This window comes from Dendrobates tinctorius, unplaced genomic scaffold (genome assembly GCF_039654945.1).
Source record: "Dendrobates tinctorius isolate UK_male_01 unplaced genomic scaffold, ASM3965494v1 ptg000082l, whole genome shotgun sequence".
Lineage (NCBI taxonomy): Eukaryota > Metazoa > Chordata > Amphibia > Anura > Dendrobatidae > Dendrobates > Dendrobates tinctorius.
In genome coordinates this window covers 9,507,671-9,525,806 of record NW_027361750.1, presented here as the reverse complement: position 1 = coordinate 9,525,806, position 18,136 = coordinate 9,507,671, and the positions used below count along the sequence as shown (strand labels likewise).

Sequence of the window (18,136 nt, the reverse complement as noted above, 5' to 3'; positions counted from 1 at the left end):
AAGGCCGACCATAGCTCCGATAACGATTAGACCTCCACCCTCCGATACGCTGTATGAAAGAGGGACCCAAACCACGCTAAGCTGCCTCAGTCGCCGCACCAATCCGAAAAGAATGCGAAGCAAACCTAGAATCATCCAATCCCAAACACCGAATTGACTTCTTAAACACCGCACCAAACTGATACCGAGACAGACTTCCACCGTCTGCGTGACACAACAAAGATCCGCCCAGACTAGGACGAAGGTCCCAAAATCTACGCAAACACTGAGCCGGGCACATTCCGGAACCAGAGACAACCCCCAACACAACTCGACGGCCTTTTCCAGCCTGGTCCGTTTTCGACCTACGTAGCCAAAATTCGACGCCCTGAGCGGTCAACGTCACATCCCTGGCTAACAACCCGCCCACAGACTCTTTGTTGTGAGACACGAGTTCCCCGATCCGCAGCGCCCCAAAAAATGCAAAGGAAAAAGCCAGCCGAAACAACGCAACCTCATAACCATCCGCGCATACCGATCCCAGAACCAGACCCAATTGCTCAAGCATATTAAACGACACGGGCCGCCTTAAATCACCCCCCCCCCCCCGAAAGCGGTGAAAACCTTTCGCCGCCTGTCTAACCAAAAACGTTTTTGTCAAATCCCTGTACCCGCGCAACAGAAAACCGAAATACAATCCGGCCAACAAACGTGTCACCTTTGCCCGAGACCAACCTTCGTTTGCGCCCTGCCCCAACCATGACAACAACAGACCCTCTTGTTTAAGCCTGGCCCCACTGGTGGAACCAGCCGTAATGACCTCTTCCCACGCACACCACACATTCCGGTAGGCCTCCCAGGTTTTTGGTGCCAAAGACGAAACGATCAGTGACTCCGCGGCTCGTAGGCCACCCTCCACAATTCCTCCGGACAAATCAGACCCTCGAACTCTGCCTCCGGGGCCAAGGAATGAAAACGATCCCATTGTAAGCGAGAGAGAGAGTCAGCTATCTCATTCTTCACTCCAGGCACATGTGTCGCCGTCACATGCGCATTCAAAGACAAACATGCTAGCACCAGCTTCTGCAAAACTCTGACCACTGGAGGGGACGATCCAGTAAGACCATTAATTGCGCTCACCACCCCCATGTTGTCGCAATTGAAACGAATGCGCCGATTCCGAAACTCCTGACCCCACAAATGAACAGCAACCAGAATCGGAAAAATCTCCAACAACGTGATGTTACGCACCAACCCAAGCGGCAGGCCACTGAGCGGCGCACCATTGCCCACCAAAATAAGCACCAAAACCGAATCCGCCTGCCGCATCCGTAAACAAATCCAAAGCATCGTTGCAGACCACATCAGCCATTACCAACGAACGACCGTTGTACTTCTCCAAAAAGGACTCCCAAACCACCAAATCAGCCCTGAGCTCTGCCGACAATCTCACAAAATGATGGGGAGCCCAAACCCCCGAAGTAACGCTAGCCAGCCTACGTGAAAAAACTCGACCCATCGGCATTACCCGACAAGCGAAGTTAAGCTTTCCCAACAGCGACTGAAGGTCCCGCAACGATATTTTCCGCAACCGACGTGCGCGAACGACCTCAGCCCTCAAATCATCAAGCTTGTCCTACGGCAACCGAAATTCCCATTCAACAGTATCGATGACGATCCACAGAAAACGCAAACACGTACCGGGTCCCTCAGTTTTCCCGGGTGCCAACGGAATCCCGAACCGATCCGCCACCCACTCAATCGCTTTCAAAATCCTGAAACAACTCGAAGAACCCGCCGGGCCAATACACAAGAAATCGTCCAAATAATGAACTATCGAATCACAACCAGAGACATCGCACACGACCCACTCAAGAAAAGAACTAAAAGCCTCAAAATACGCACAAGACAAGGAACAACCCATAGGTAAACACCTATCTACAAAAAACCTGTCTTCCCAGAAACAGCCCAACAACCTCACGCTGTCTGGGTGAACCGGAAGCAAACGAAAAGCGGACTCAACATCAGTCTTAGCCATAAGGGCCCCACGACCACATTTCCGGACCCAACCTGCCGCTTCATCAAATGAAGAGTATACCACTGAACAAATCTCCGGATCAATTCCGTCGTTAACCGACCTCCCCCGTGGGTAAGACAAATGCTGAATGAGCCGAAACTTATTGGGCTCCTTCTTCGGAACCACCCCAACGGGGAAACGACCAAATTCGGAAAAGGAGGAGACACGAAAGGGCCCGCCATGCGCCCCAATGAAACTTCTTTTTGGATCTTCTCCGAAACAACTGACGGATGCTCCAAAGCAGAGCGCAAATTTTTCAAAACAAACGGGATTTCAAACGGAGGATCCGGAATCCGAAAACCCTCCTGAAAACCAGCCCCGCTCTATTTAGATAGGGGACCATCCATTCACTGGAGTCTCCCCCTTGCGAATTACCCCCGCCGGATTTTGACTTCCCTTTCTTGAAACACTTTGATGCCTCATGTGAAGTACCGTTGCAGTTTGAGCAGAGGTATTTAAATTTACAGTTGGCCCCAAACTTACACTGGCCGTCATTAAACTGCCAGCACACCCCCACCTTGTGCGTTCCCGACTGCCCTTGACCCCCACCACCTGTAGAGCCGGCAGTGCAGCTATTCTGGCTGGTGCTTCCAGCCCCCCCAAGAAAGGAACTCCCAGACTTATTTTGCGCTATCACCCGCATCCACAAGGCAATGTCTTTTTGGTCCCAGCGGATAGCCGGATGCACAGCTTTCCTCTGACGAAACTGCTCGTCATACCGCAGCCACTCCTGACCTCCGTAAACTCTATAAGCCTCCCCGATAGCATCCAAACAACAGAATATCGCGGAGCAATTATCAGGGGCCTGTTCCCCGATAACACTCGCCAAAATAGCAAACGCCTGCTGCCAATTTACAAATGTCTGAGGAATCAAGCGCCACCTCCGCTTTTCTTCCTCTTCCTTTTTGCTATCCTCTTTCTTACGTTTGTCCAAATTAAACTTCTCAAGAGGCAATAGCGAAAATATTTCAACATATTCATCCTTCCAAATCCGCTCTTTCACCTCCTTTTTCAAATGGGCCCCCAACGAACCCTCAAAACACACATACACCTCGCCATGCGCCCGATCATCCAGATGCACACGACACTCCTTTTCCTTCTCGGTTTGCACCGACACCGACGTGCCAACGCAAGGGCCCGACGCAGCCGCACCCTGACCCACCAACCCGCCACCCTGTGGCCCAACCCACGCTGCAACCGGCGACGACCCCACAAAACCCTGCTCCAAACGTAAAAGCAAGCTACGCACATCCGCCAACACATCACATACTCCCCCAGCCGACCCTGAACTGCTAAAACCAGCCTCAACCCCACCACCCCCGGACTCTGCTAAGGGGCCCCCAACCACCACAGACGAAGACAAAAGCGGGTGACAAACAGGGGCATAGACGCATACTCACCGGGCTGCGAGGGGGCTGTGTGCAGCAGCGCCCCCCGTTCCAGCAAGCTCCCCCCCACGGCCGGGGGACGCGACACGGCTCGGCCCTGCCGCCTGGCAGGCCGCTACTCTGCCCGCGGCCGAAGCGCCCGTCGAGGCAGGCCGCGCGGCTCGTCCACCACCTCCGCGGCCCCCCGAAGGACCTGGTGCTGCCGGAAGTTGGGCGCGCGCCGGCCCCGCCCCCTTCCGGCCACGGGGCGAAGGTCCGGACGCCGCCGCAGGGCCTCACCGCGTGACTGGATTCCTCCCAGGCTGCGCACCCCCGGACGGGGAAGGCTGCGTCGTGCGGCCTGGAGGGTCCCGGGAGGGGCTCCGGCGGCGACGCGAGGCCAGGGGAGCGGTGTCGGGGGACAGCCGCTCTGGAGGCCGCGCCCGCCGGGGCCTCCGTTCTCTCACCCCTGCCTGCCCCGGCGCTCGGTGAAGCAGGCCGGCCACCTGCGCCTCCAGCCAGCCAGGAGGCTGCCCTTCCGCTGCCGCCCGCAGTCTGTCCAGGGCCTGGTCAACTCCTGACATCCCGGTAAGTTTTGTGGGACTGCTCAGGAGCTGGGACAACAGGAACAGAGGGCGGGAACCCCCCAGACCCTGCCTTAAATACCCCCTAGCTCCCCCTCCCCTTTAACCCTTCCTCTTCCCTCACTAACTTCCAACCCCCCGTCATGTTGGCCTCCGCCCACGCATCCTCCAGGGGGGGGTTGGGAGGCTCACTCCGACAATTTCTTTTTGTTCCATAGTTCTAGGACAAGTGGAAACAGGATGGACAAAAGGACATTCGCTAGTCAGGTCAACACTGTGCACTGTGTAAATTATTCTTTTATTTATTATGCATTGCTTATATTCCGCAGCGCTTTACATACATTACAATCACTGTCCCCATTGGGGCTAACAATCTAAATTCCTTATCAGTATGTCTTGGAGTGTGGGAGGAAACCGGAGAACCCGGAGGAAACTCACACAAACACGGGGAGAACATACAAACTCCTTGCAGATGTCCTTGATGAGATTTGAACCCAGGATCCCAAAGAAACAACGCTATGTGGGCTACCGCGAATGTATTCTACATGGAAAAATGTCAGCTTCTACAAAGAATTTAAAGACTTTAAATGGTCATCTATTTATATAATTGCCTTGAAATGTTTTAATTTCCTGCTCTGTTCAGATGTCACCGTATCCCAGAATTCCAAGTGGAGGAAGTTCACCGACCACCATATTGGGACACCCAAGTGATGGGTGTCTCAATATGGAAACTTCTGCTGGTACCAATCTATTGCACGGTATCACCAGCGGAACACCATCGCACCACACACACACACACTCATGCAGCCTCTTACGCGGTACCACCAGCGGAACACCGTCGCACTGCGCCTGCGTGAATTCCGCGCAGGCGCAGTGAATCATTCGGCTTATCCCGGCGGCAGATGTGCGACGTGTCTACAGGCAGAGGAAGCTGGTCACATTAACCCCTTTCTGACATCTGATGTACTATCCCGTCCACGGTACCCGGGCCTGTATGACCGGGGACGGGATAGTACGTCAGCGCGATCAGCGGCACTCACGGGAGGAGTGCCGCTGATCGCGGCCGGGTGTCAGCTGATTATCACAGCTGACACCCGGCACTATGTGCCAGGGGCGATCACGGACCACCCTCGGCACATTAACCCTTGGCACACTGTGATCAAACATGATCTCAGTGTACCGAGGGCACAGGGAAGAATCACGCAGGGAGGGGGCTCCCTGCATGCTTCCCTGAGACCCTCGGAGCAGCGAGATGTGCTGGCGCTGCTCCGAGGGTCTCCTCCCTGCAGGCCCCCAGATCCAATATGGCCACAGGGGCCTTCGGGGTTCTGCAGGTAGGCGGCTTAGCAAAGCCTATACAGTGCCTGTCAGATCGCTGATCTTATGAATTTTTAATTTTACGGCTGTACGTTATAAACGTATGTTTAGTCCATGGGGGTTCAAAGTTCTCACCACACATCTAGATAAGTTCCTTGGGGGGGTCTAGTTTCCAAAATGGTTTCATTTGTGGGGAGTTTCCACTGTTTAGGCACATCAGGGGCTCTCCAAATGCGATATGGCGTCAAGCCAATTCTGCGTTGAAAAAGTCAAACGGCGCTCATTCCCTTCCGAGCTCTGCCATGCGCCCAAACAGTGGTTTACCCCCACATATGGGGTATCGGCGTACTCAGGACAAACTGCACAACAACATTTGGGGTCCTGTTTCCCTTAAGAAAATAAAATTTGGGGCTTGTGAAGAAACCAGTTTGTATCTTAATTTCCCAGACAACCATGTTTTTGTAAGCCCACAAGAATTGACTTTTTATCTGTATATTGGCTTGTGGATTTAAGTGTTTATATCTGATGGGTCAATAAGACAGACTTTCATACCATTTAACATACTGTGTAAAGCCCCCATTACACACTGTGATATCGCTAGCAATATCGCTGTAAAGTCACCGATTTTGTGACGTTACAGCGATATTACTAGCGATATCGCTGCATGTGATACTTACCTCCGACCGGCTCCCCCGCTGGCTATCGCTGATCGCGCGAGAAGCTCCTGGACCATTCCTCTTCGTCTGCTTCCTGCGGCGCTTCCTGCTGTGACGAGGAGCGACGCGTGGAGCCGGGCGGGAGGACGCAGGATCGCCACGTCTGACAGGTAAGTAGCGATCCCCGTCCCCTGCGATGTTGCTGGTGAGATCTGCCTGAGTGGCAGCTCACTAGCGACCACCCAGCGATTCACCAGCGATCCTGACTGCGTCATATCGCTGGTCGGGATCGCTGGTGAGTCGCTAGGTGTAACGGTACCCTAAGTCTGTAATAGTGTCTGCTTATCTGTGTTTATTGTGAGCTGATTTGCTAATTGTGTATTGGATTTTATAACCAGTTTGTTGAATTCAAAGGTAAATAGGTAAAGGCTGTGAGGGTGTACTGAAGGACACTGGATAATTCTAAAAAATAGCTTACATGCCTTGGGTATAAAAAGACTCAAGAGAGAGGAGATCTCATTTTAACACTCAGACAGTCTACACAACACTCAATGACCTAGGATTCATTTTGTGAGGTAAAATATTTCAGTGACTGTTTTTAAACAATATTTTACCTCGCAAAATGTATCCTCTGCGATCTCCTGCTGTAATGTCAGTATTGTCTTTTGCTTCCTCCCCTGCCCAGGAGCTGTGGTATGTTCTGTGCACGGTCAGACACGGGTGAGAGACAGAGCACAGAGGGAGACAGCTCAAACGGGACAGCACATGAGGGGAGAACACAGCACAGGAAGGAGAGAGACAGCAGACAAAGGGGATAGTACATGGGGTAGACAGGTCAAAGAAGAGAGCACAGACTGAAGAAGTCAGTACATGGGGGAAGAGAGAGTGGATAGGTGGGTGAGCACATGGGGAAGCAGGGAGAGATTCTCAACGCTGCATAGCCTGCCCCCATCATGACATTACCGTCTCCATCTAGTGTAGAAATAATTGGGTAGAACCCTGAATAATTCTTCATCTTACTTTTCAGAATTTTCCTTTTTTTCACACTTTTTATCTCTAAGTCTATATTGATTTTCCAAGCTTTCAATATGGTCACACTCTTAGGGAATTTTAACATACTGTGATTTTTGCAAATTTTTTTCTTTATAGTGTACCATTTTACTTCAAAACACAGCACATACACATAAAAATGACACCTGGGATCATACTGTTAAAGAAATATCAGAAACCAAGGAGTGGAACTTACAGCTTCTCGAGTCGTTTCAGTCCGCCCAGGCTTTCTATGCAGGAGATGCAGTTATTCTGGAGGTACAGGTGAGTTAGGTTTGTTAGGAATCCGAGACTCCTTATTTCTCTAATGTTATTGTCATACAGGTATAAGACTGTGAGATTTCTGCACCCAGACAGGTCATCCTGAGGAGTCAAAGGAGACAGAAATAATAAACCAATATACAGTAATAATGTATCTTGTTAAATGCAGGTTAAAAAAATATAACAAAATGTGTAATTATAAAATAAACACCAATAACTGGTGATTCACTGGTAAGGAGAAGCATAAGGGTACGTGCACACGCTGCAGATTGTGGTGCGAATTTGGCTGCGCGGATTTTGTAAAATCCGCAGGAAAATCTGCAGGTCAAAAGACCTGCGGTTTTACCTGCGAATTGCTCTGCGGTTTTGCCCTGCGGTTTTTCATCTCCTCAACTTAGGAGATGGCAAACCGCAGCAGAATCCGCAGAAAGAATTGACATGTCAATTCTTTCTGCGGTTTTAAAACCGCAGAAAAACCGCACGGAAAAATCCGCACCGTCTGCACTGTGGTTTTTTATTCCCATAGGGAATAATGGTACTGTACACCACAGCAAAAACTGCTGCGGACCCGCAGCGGGAACCGCAGCAGAATCCGCAGCGTGTGCACACACCCTTAGAGAGCAGTACCTCTTAGTGAGGAGCCAACAAAAGAAAAAATGTCCCTTAGAGTCAGAGGGAGGTGGGTTAAAGCATCCGTGCAGCAGGAGAGACCAGGGAGTCCTGACAGGTGGCATCCCCTGTATGCTACAAGTGCCAAAGGATCTGGCGTGTGACGTCATACTCTGCGAGGTACAAAAGCCTAACAGATCAAAAAATCCTCGTGTCACGATTCCGCCGCTGACACCGGTATGTCACGGACGGAGAGACGCGACGTACTGCCAACACACGGCTATCACGGGCAGAGGAGGGCTTATCTTAGTTATCCCACCGCTGGCACCATGTGATAAAGAAACAGCAAGCTAGTCTTGCCCTGACAATTTACCGCAGGGGGGTTTATTTTGGTTGTCCCACCACTGCTCACAATACTTCACGAGACTTTTCAGTTCCACTTCGGAACTCGCAGCTCTCCAGCGCCCTCAGGTCAGTCAGGGAACTACACCTGGGATAATTGGTCGCCGGTTGGCTGCCTCAATGAGGTCTGGCCACCCGGTAAGCTGCAGTGAGGGAATTATAAATGCTCTGGCCGTAGCCACCCAATTAGTTTAAAAAACCTCCTCCGTCACTCTCAGCAGTGCCCAGAGCCCAGACCACACTTTGCCGCCACCAGCTCCAGATTTCTCTGCTTAAGTTATAGACTTAATAGAGGGGTTCGAAGCCAACCCAATTCAGTAGCATAATTATCTTAAAGGCGCGTAAATTCTTTCTTAGAGCGTGAAAACAGACTAATAAGTTTTATAATTTATTCCCAAAAAGGTGGGCAGTGATTACACAAATAAAACGGGAATTTACAAAGTTGAGACATTAGGTATGTACAATGTAAATATAAAATAAACGGGATTAAAAAAAACAGAGATTAGCACTTACATTTGCTTAGCTGGTCTTTAGGCTAACCATGTGGGGAGGAGGGCGGAGCCAAACGTCTCCACTCATCTGAGAACCTCTTGACATGAGATCCCTAGCTGGAATGAACAATTTTTGGGAGGGAATACCTTATCCCTTTGGGTTTGTGACATCACGAAAGGGGCGGTCTGGTGATGTTCCTTCCCCTGCTCTAAGTACAGATGTGGGTCCGGAAAACTTAGAACCATCATATCTGGACTTGAGAACCTAGCAGAGTATCGGCAGAACTATCATTCATCTTTTATTGAAATTAGCTTTGTAATGAGACCAAACACTAGCTGCTTAATCCACTCTGTATAGGAAAACTCCATTTCTCTGGTTCTGTCAGCGCTAGAACCGTGAAAATTATGGGCCAGAACGCTGGTTCGGCGCCCTACGCAGATATGTAAATTTCACACCTCTGCCGCATATTGTTTTCGCAATCCAGCCTCTTTAATATTTCCCAGACTTGTATCCAGCCGCATGGTGCTTCAAACAAAAGAAATCCTTTCCTGGCTAAGGGGGAAGGGGGGAGAATCCTCACTTAGATCTCAGATTACACAGAGCTGTGGGTGAGGAAGGGGGGGGTCGCAGCTATGTGACAGGCAGAGTCTCATCTGTAGTTTAGAGAATGGAAGATTCTGGAATGTTCCAGAGAAGTCATATCTTACTTACACCTCGCGTTTCGAAACCACCTCTTTTCTTAATCCCCCTAGGGACTTGTACATGCAGGCGATCCTTTGATCGCACATATTCACTACTCTGCTTATGTAGTGCTGTGCATTATCCAGTCTGTCAAAGCCTATGGCACGTTCTATTATGCTTTGGTCCGTGGCAGACCTGAAGGCCATTGTTATGCCTCCGGTTGTCATGGCAGCCATTGGCTCCCCACAATACAAGGGACAGAGTCAAGGGGAGCACTTGGCCTTACATAGGGAGCGATCTCCCAGTGTTAAAGCTCCTTACATGTTTTGGACGCTATTCTAAGGGGTTGTCTCAAGTGTGAAAGTTATCCTCTATCTATGGGTTAGGGCATAATTTCCCAATCACATAGGTCAAACCATTGGGACCCCACATATCCTGAGAACTTGGGCTCGAGAGTTGGAGCAGGGTTTGATTAGGCACACCTCTGCTCCAGTCATTTTTAATGGCCCCACTGGAGATAGCTATGCGCTACACTCTTTGGCAATTCCATAAGAATTAATGCAGCAGCAGTGCCCACGATTGACCTCCGTTTCATTCATATAGGGCTCTTTAGATCACTGGTTTTCCGGATTGATGGGGGTCCCAGCTATCAGGTTATCTCCTTTCCTTCAGATAAGGGATAAATTTCAAACAACTCCTTTAATTGACCTAATGCAAACACTGACAGCAATCATTCCCCTCTGCGGTGTAGGGTTTGCTGTGGGGAGTGGGTGTTTTCAGACGGGAAGTCCTGGGGTAAACCTGGGTGCCCCCCTATATAACAAAAATAAAAATACATCTAAACTAAAGGCCCCGTCTCACTAAGCAATCTCGGTAGCGAGATCGCTGCTGAGTCACAACTTTAGTGACGTAACAGCGATCTCACCAGCGAGATCGCTGTGTGTGACAGCGATCAGCGAGCGGCCCCCCTGACGGTATCGCTGATCGCTGCAAGAAACCTCTGGACATTTCTTTGGTCGCTGGTCTCCCGCTGGCCAGCACGCATCGCTGTGTGTGACAGCGGGAGACCAGCGATCAGGAGTAAAAAAATAATAAAAAAAATAAAAAATATAGTTATTCTCACCTTCCGATGTCCCGCGCAGTCTTCCGGCCTCTCTCCACGCTCCGGTCCCAGTGATCCTTTGCATGAATGACCGCGAGACTTTGTTATCCCGCGAGACCGTGACATATCGCGGTCATTCGTGCAAAGGATCACTGGGACCGGAGCGTGGAGAGAGGCAGGATGGCTGAACGCGACGTCGGAAGGTGAGAATAACTATATTTTTTATTTTGATACTATTTTCTACAGCGATAGCCAGCGATGCCGGGCGCTCGGCATCGCTGTGCTGATCGCTGGTGAAGCTGTCTGTGTGACAGCTCACCAGCGATCACATAGCGACTTACTAGCGATCCTGACACCTTCATATCGGTGTCGGGATCGCTGGTGAGTCGCTTAGTGTGACGGGGCCTTAAGTCCTCTGGGCAGCAACTATCAATTCTTCAGCAAACATACGCTGTTCCCACCTTTGGAGATCGTATAAAAAAGTCTTTTGGATGCACACATGAAGGTTGCCTTTTAATTTGTAACGGTATATTTGATGTAATATCCCTAAGGAACACGAAGAGCAAGGAAAAGACAAGATGTTGCACAAACATTTACCAAACATTGGCCAAAATAATGCAGCACTATGTAATGCTAAAACGTTACATTTGTGTGCAATGGTTTACATTCTGACAAACACACTGTGGTCCCATAATAAAAAGCACATTATATTCTATGTGGTCTCTCCACGAAAGTATAAATATTACCGGACACAGAATTAGGACAGTCTCGTAAGACAACACTTACCACAGTCAATTAACTTGGGTAAAATCTCAGACCTAACAGGAAAACGTTTCCTGACAGAGGTGAACGAGCCAAGGTGAACAGAACAATTTCCCCATAAACTGGTGTTGAGCTTTGAGGAAGAGCATGAAATGTTAACACATCAATGTAATGTGATATGAAAGTCGATGTGTCCAGGGAACACAAGCCTGCAAGAGCTACACAGACCGCACACATACACCAGTGCACGGCCTTCCTTCTTACTGTATAGTGGATACATTTATGCCGATGACAAACGCCTCTTTCATTGTAATAATATCTACAAGCCTTGGACTGCCGCCATTGGGACTCATTCTTCACAAGCATGGAGGAGTCATAAAGATAAAGGGTCCAATCCATTATTGCAATTACGTCCTTTATGTCTAGTTTTTGGTATTTTTCATTTGCACCTTATGAGACTCCAATTCAAGAAGCCATTTCTATTTCTTTGTGAACTGACTGGACATGCGTGTGGCCTTGTGACCAATAACAGCACAATTAGGAAAGAAAATTGTGCGACCACTGCCACAATGAGTGACAATGGACAACCGTATATCTGTCCTTATCCTAAGGGTCTGTGCACACGTTGCAGATTCTGGTGCGGATCCGCAGCGGATTTGGCCCTGTGGATCTGCAGCAGATTCTCCTAGGGTGTACAGTACCATTATATCCTATGTAAAATAAAAAAACGCTGTGCACATGCTGCGGAAAAATCCGCAGCAGAAATGCTGCGGGTTCATTTCCGCAGCATGTCAATTCTTTGTGTGGATTTCGCAGTGTTTTACACCTGCACCATTATAGGAATCCGGGTAAAAACACAGGTGAAATCTGCACAAAATCTGCGGAAAATCTACAGGAAATCTGCACTAAATTCGCAGGTAAAACACAGGTCATTTTACCTGCAGATTTAGCAAAAGCTGCGCGGAAAAATCAGCAGCACAATCTGCAATGTGTGCACATACCCTAAGGGAGCAGTCAGTCGGCCATATAAGGGTAAGTTCACACTGGGCGTTTTTGCTGAGTTTTTTATGCTAATTTTTAGCTGCTTTTTTCAATACCAGCAAAGCCTATGAGATTTCAGAAATTTCATGCACATTGTTTTTTGTCATCAGGATTTTGTGCTTTGCAGCATTTTTTTTTTACATAGAGCATATCACTTCTTCAGCGTTTTATGCAGCGTTTTTCACTCATTGACTTGAATGGATGGTGAAAAAACGCTGCAAATACGCAAGTTGACTTTTCTTGCAGCGTATGTGCTGCAGAAAAGTCAAGGACATCTAAATGGACATCTAAGGCTGGTTTCAGATTAGCACATTTAACATGCAGCGCACGGCGCCGCTAAGCCCCGCCCCCTGCCCGCCCCATCCGGTCATTTCCTCCTACTATCGCACACGGCTGCATGCGATCTGCGCACCCTATCTTTAGCATAGGGTGCGCAGACCGTGCGCTAGTAGGCTGCATGATGCGTCCATACAGTCTGTCATCTAGCAGAGCGGACCCGAACTCCATTCACTTGAATGGGGGCCCGACAATATAGCGTTTGACACACTCTCACGTGCATGACAGAGCAGCAAATACCACTTTTGATCGGCAGGGACACCATCCCCGCCGGTCAGAGAGCCGCAGCTCCCACGCTGTCAAAAGAAAGCGTGAGCGCTCAGCTGTGATCGGAGGTATAAAGTTTACCTTGGGTCACTGGTGTCAGCTGATGGGACAACCGCTCCCATCATCCAACACCTGCTGCCGCTAATAACAGTGAGAGCAGGAGCGGATGATGCGAGAATTCATCAGCCGCTCCTGCGCTGTAAATAAATAATTTTTAAAAAAATCTGCGTGGGTTCCCCTGTATGATTGATAACCAGCTAGGTAAAACTCACAGCTGGGGGCTGCAACTCTCAGCTGTCAGCGTTAACAAGGCTGGTTATCAAGAAAAGAGGGGTCCCCACACGTTTTTAATTATTTAAATAATTTAAAAAAATAAACGGCGTGGGGTCCCCCCTATTTTTAACAACCAGCCTTGCTAAAGCTCACAGCTGGGGGCTGGTATTCTCAGGCTGGTAAGGGGCCATGGATATTGCCTCCCTGCCTAAAAATAGCAGCCCGCAGCTGCCCAGAATAGGCACATCTATTAGATGCGCCAATTCTGGCGCTTTGCTCAGACCGCCCTGGACCGCCCCTGGCACATTAACCCCTGGCACACTGCGATTAAACATGATTGCAGTGTACCAGGGGCATACGGAAGAATCGCGCAGGGAGGGGGCTCCCTGCGTGCTTCCCTGAGCCCCTTGGAACAGCCGCCTGCAGGGAGGCGGCTTTCTCAGTGCCTGCTGAGAGGAGGCGCTCCAGCAGTGCCTGTCCGATCGCTGATCTGACACAGTGCCCTGCAAAGTGTCAGATCAGCGATCTGACACTTTACAGTGATGTCCCCACCTGGGACAAAATAATAAAGTAAAAAAAAATTTAAGAAAAAAAGTGTAAAAATAATTTTTTAAAAATTCCTAAAAAAAAAAAAAAATTGCCTAATACATTCTTCTATTTGGAAAAAAACAAAACAAAACAATAAAAGTATACATATTTAGCATCACTGCGTCTGTAACGACTCACCCTTTAAAACTGTCCCACTAGTTAACCACTTTAGTGAACCCCTTCAAAAAAAAAAAAACGGCAAAAAACAATGCTTTATCATCATACCGCCGATCAAAAAGTGCAATAACACGCGATCAAAAAGATGAATATAAATAAACATGGTACTGCTGAAAACGTCATCTTGACCCACAAAAAAACGAGCCGCTATACAGCGTCATCAGCGAAAAAATAAAAAAGTTATAGCTTGCAGAATAAAGCGATTCAAAATAATTATTTTTTATATAAAATTGATTTTATTGTAAAAAAGCGCCAAAACATAAATAAGATATAAATGAGGTATTGCTGTAATCGCACTGACCCGAAGAATAAAACCGCTTTAGTCAAATGGTATAAACGCCCCCCCCTCCAAAATAAATTCATGAAATGCTGATTTTTGTTCATTCTGCGTCCAAAAAATCGGAATAAAAAGCGATCAAAAAATGTCACGTGCTCGAAAATGGTACCAATAAAAACGTCAAGTCCCACAAAAAATAAGACCTCACAGACCTATTATATATTAAGACCTAATATATTAAGAACTCACATGACTCTGTAGGTCAAAATATGGAAAAATTATAGCTCTCAAAATGTGGTGATGCAAAAACTATTTTTACAGCAAAAAGCGTCTTTTAGCGCGACAGCTGCCAAACATAAAAACCCGCCACAAATAGTAAATCAAACTCCCCTTTATCACCCCCTTAGTTAGGCCTGTTTCACACTTCCGTTTTTTCAAATCCGTCAAAATCCGTTGTTTTCCGTAAAAAAACGGATCCGCCATTTTTTGCAGGATCCGTTTTTTTTGTCCCATAGACTTCCATTACGGTTACCGCGGATCCGTCAAAAAAACGGATCCGTTTTTAAAAAAACGGATCCGTTTGCATCAGTTTCCGTCAAAAAAACGGAAACGGATCCGTTTGGCGGACACAAAAACGGAAGTGTGAAACAGGCCTTAGGGAAAAATAATAAACTTAAAAAAATGTATTTATTTCCATTTTCCCATTAGGGTTAGGACTGAGATTAGGGTTAGGGGTGTGTTGGTGTTAGAATTGGGGGGGTTTCCACTGTTTAGGCACATCAAGGGCTCTCCAAATGCAACATGGTGTCTGATCTAAATTCCAGTCAATTCTGCATTGAAAAAGTAAAACGGTGCTCCTTCCCTTCCATCCAAGCTCTGCCATGCGCCCAAACAGTGGTTTACCCCCACATATGGGGTATCAGCCTACTCAGGACAAATTGCACAACAACTTTTGGGGTCCAATATCTCCTGTTACCCTTGGAAAAATAAAAAATTGGGGGCAAACATATCATTTTTGTGGAAAAAAATGATTTTTTTTTATTTTTATGGCTCTACGTTATAAACTTCTGTGAAGCATTTGATGTTTCAAAGTGCTCACCACACATCTAGATAAGTTCATTGGGGGGTCTATTTGCCAAAATGGGGACATTTGTGGGGGATTCCACTGTTTAGGCACATCAGAGGCTCTCCAAATGCGACATGACACCCGCAGACCATTCCATCAAAGTCTGCATTCCAAACGTCACTACTTCCCTTCCGAGCCCCAACGTGTGCCTGTTGAGTAGTTTTCTCCCACATATGGGGTATCAGCGTACTCAGGACAAATTGGAGAACAACTTTTGGGGTCCAATTTCTCCTGTTACCCTTGGGGAAATAAAAAAAATTGGGGACTAAAAGATATTTTTTTGGAAAAATATATTTTTATTTTCATGCCCGGGAGTTATAAACATCTGTGAAGCACTTGGGGGTTCAAAGTGCTCACAACACATCTAGATAAGTTTCTTGGGGGGTCTAGTTTCCAAAATATGGTCAGGGGCTCTCTAAACGTGACATGGCGCCCGATCTCAATTGCAGCCAATTTTGCGTCAAACGGCGCTCCTTCCCTTCCGAGCTCAGCCATGCGCCCAAACATTGGTTTACCCCCACATATGGGGTATCGGCGTACTCAGGACAAGTTGCACAATAACTTTAAGGGTCCTGTTTCCCTTGGGAAAATAAAAATTCGGGGTGAAAAGGTCATTTTTGTGGAAAAAATATGATCTTTTAATTTTACAGCTGTACGTTATAAACTTCTGTGAAGCACTTGGGTGTTCAAAGTTATCGGAAGACAAAATGAAAAGTAAGCCAGCTCACCAGCCACCTGCGCAGATCCTCGGAACCCCGTGCAGACAAACGTGGAAATGAACAAGGCAAAGGAAGAATTGGTTCCAGCTGCGTATAAAATCCTTTTCTTCTTTATTGAAAAAACGTATTAAAATGCACAAATAGCTTATGCGCGCTCCACAGGTGCCATAACTTCCTTTGCCTGCTTCAAAGTTATCACCACATATCTAGATAAGTTCCTTGGGGGGTCTAGTTTCCAAAATGGGGTCACTTGTGGGGGGTTTCCATTGTTTAGGCACATCAGGAGCTCTCCAAACGTGACATGGAGTCTGATCTCAATTCCAGCCAATTTTGCATTGAAAAAGTCAATAACTTTTGCAGTCCAATTTCTCCTGTTACCCAAAGAAAAATAAAAGAATTTGGACCTGAAGTAATTTTTTTAAACATTCAAAAAAATTCCTGTGAAGCACCTGAAGGGTTAATAAACTTCTTGAATATAATTTTGAGTACCGTCAGAGGTGCAGTTTTTAGAATGGTATCACTTTTGGGTATTTTCTATCATAGTGACTTCAAATGTGATGTGGTCCCTAAAAAAAATGGTGTTGTAAAAATGAGAAATCGCTGGTCAACTTTTAACCCTTATAACTTCCTAACAAAACATTTGGTTCCAAAATTGTGCTGATGTAAAGTAAACATGTGGGAAATGTTACTTATTAAGTTTTTTGTGTGCCATATCTCTGTGATTTAAGGGCATAAAAATTCCAAGTTGGAAAATTGTGAAATTTTCAAAATTTTCACCAAATTTCCGTTTTTTTTTTACACAAATAAACGCAAGTTATATGAATGAAATGTTACCACTAACATGAAATACAATATGTCACGAAAAAAAAATTGTCAGAATCACCGGGATCCATGGAAGCGTTCCAGAGTTATTACCTCATAAAGAGAAAGTGGTCAGAATTGTAAAAATTGGCCTGGTCATTAACGTGCAAACCACCCTTGGGAGAAAAGGGGTTAAAGCTGGATGTGACAGTGTGTTGGGAGTCCTTGATGGGAGAATACTGGGAGAATACTGAGTGGGGACATTGTGGGAACCCCTGGATCTCAGTGCACTGCTTTGGAGTGATTTCTGAGGAAAAGCTTTTTTTATCGTTATACCTGTAATGGGGGCTTGGTTGACACTACTTTGAAGGGGGTGGGAGCTGGATGTGGCTATTGACCCTCTCTCTAAGCCGAATGTGGCTCTCAAGGTCAAAAAGGTTGGGGGCCACTGCTTTAGGGTATGCCCAGACATTCAGTAATTGGCAGCGCTTTGGACGCAGCACATGTCCGCTTTGTCCAAAGTGTTGCTGGCTGTTGAACGCAGGTGAATCCGCCTGTGTTCATTGAACCGTGCGGATTCACAGCGTCCAATACATTGTACAGGTGAAATTTATTATGCAAAGACTCAAGTCTCCGTAAGATAAAAAGACACGCTGCAGTCTAGAAAGACGCTCCGCATGTCCGTCTCCGCGGGTAAGCCGTGGGCGTCTGTGCACGAATAGTGGCACTAGAGTTGAGCGACTTTGGTCGGATCGGGTTTTGGACGAAACGCTGACTTTTTTTGCCCTAGTCGAACCAGTTTCAACTGAAACAAATTTTGTTTCATGAAACCTGATCCGACCAAAGTCGCTCAACTCTAGACTGGTCACGGGATTTCTTGAAATCCCATCCACTATGCTGTAACATCAAGATGTTGCGCAAGTGCGTAGCGCCCGACCCGCAGCGTTTACTTATTGTTCGCACATACCTTTAGACTTTCCTCTCTCTATGATCTACACCAGACTTAAGCCATGAACACCTTAATACAAATTGATGAGCATGTATGTCATTGTGGGGTTGCCCTTGTGAGGAAAGGGCTCAAGAGCTTTGCTCTCTTCACATGCATCAGATGTCAGCTACATTACATTGCTGTTATTTTTTTGACACAGCGGAGTCTGGAACGCAGCTCTGATTGCTGCTATTAACCATTTAA

At 47.4% G+C, this 18,136-nt stretch overlaps 1 protein-coding gene across 2 annotated transcripts in view; it reads right to left on the bottom strand.

The window, feature by feature from the left end:
• The window catches only part of PPP1R42 (protein phosphatase 1 regulatory subunit 42), a 130,522-nt gene that overhangs the window by 72,059 nt on the left and 40,327 nt on the right, over window positions 1-18,136 (bottom strand). For both annotated transcript variants that reach the window (XM_073583885.1, XM_073583886.1), the window contains exon 3: window positions 7,227-7,393. In XM_073583885.1, coding sequence (XP_073439986.1) covers window positions 7,227-7,393 — 167 coding nt within the window. The remainder of the gene's footprint in view (window positions 1-7,226; window positions 7,394-18,136) is intronic.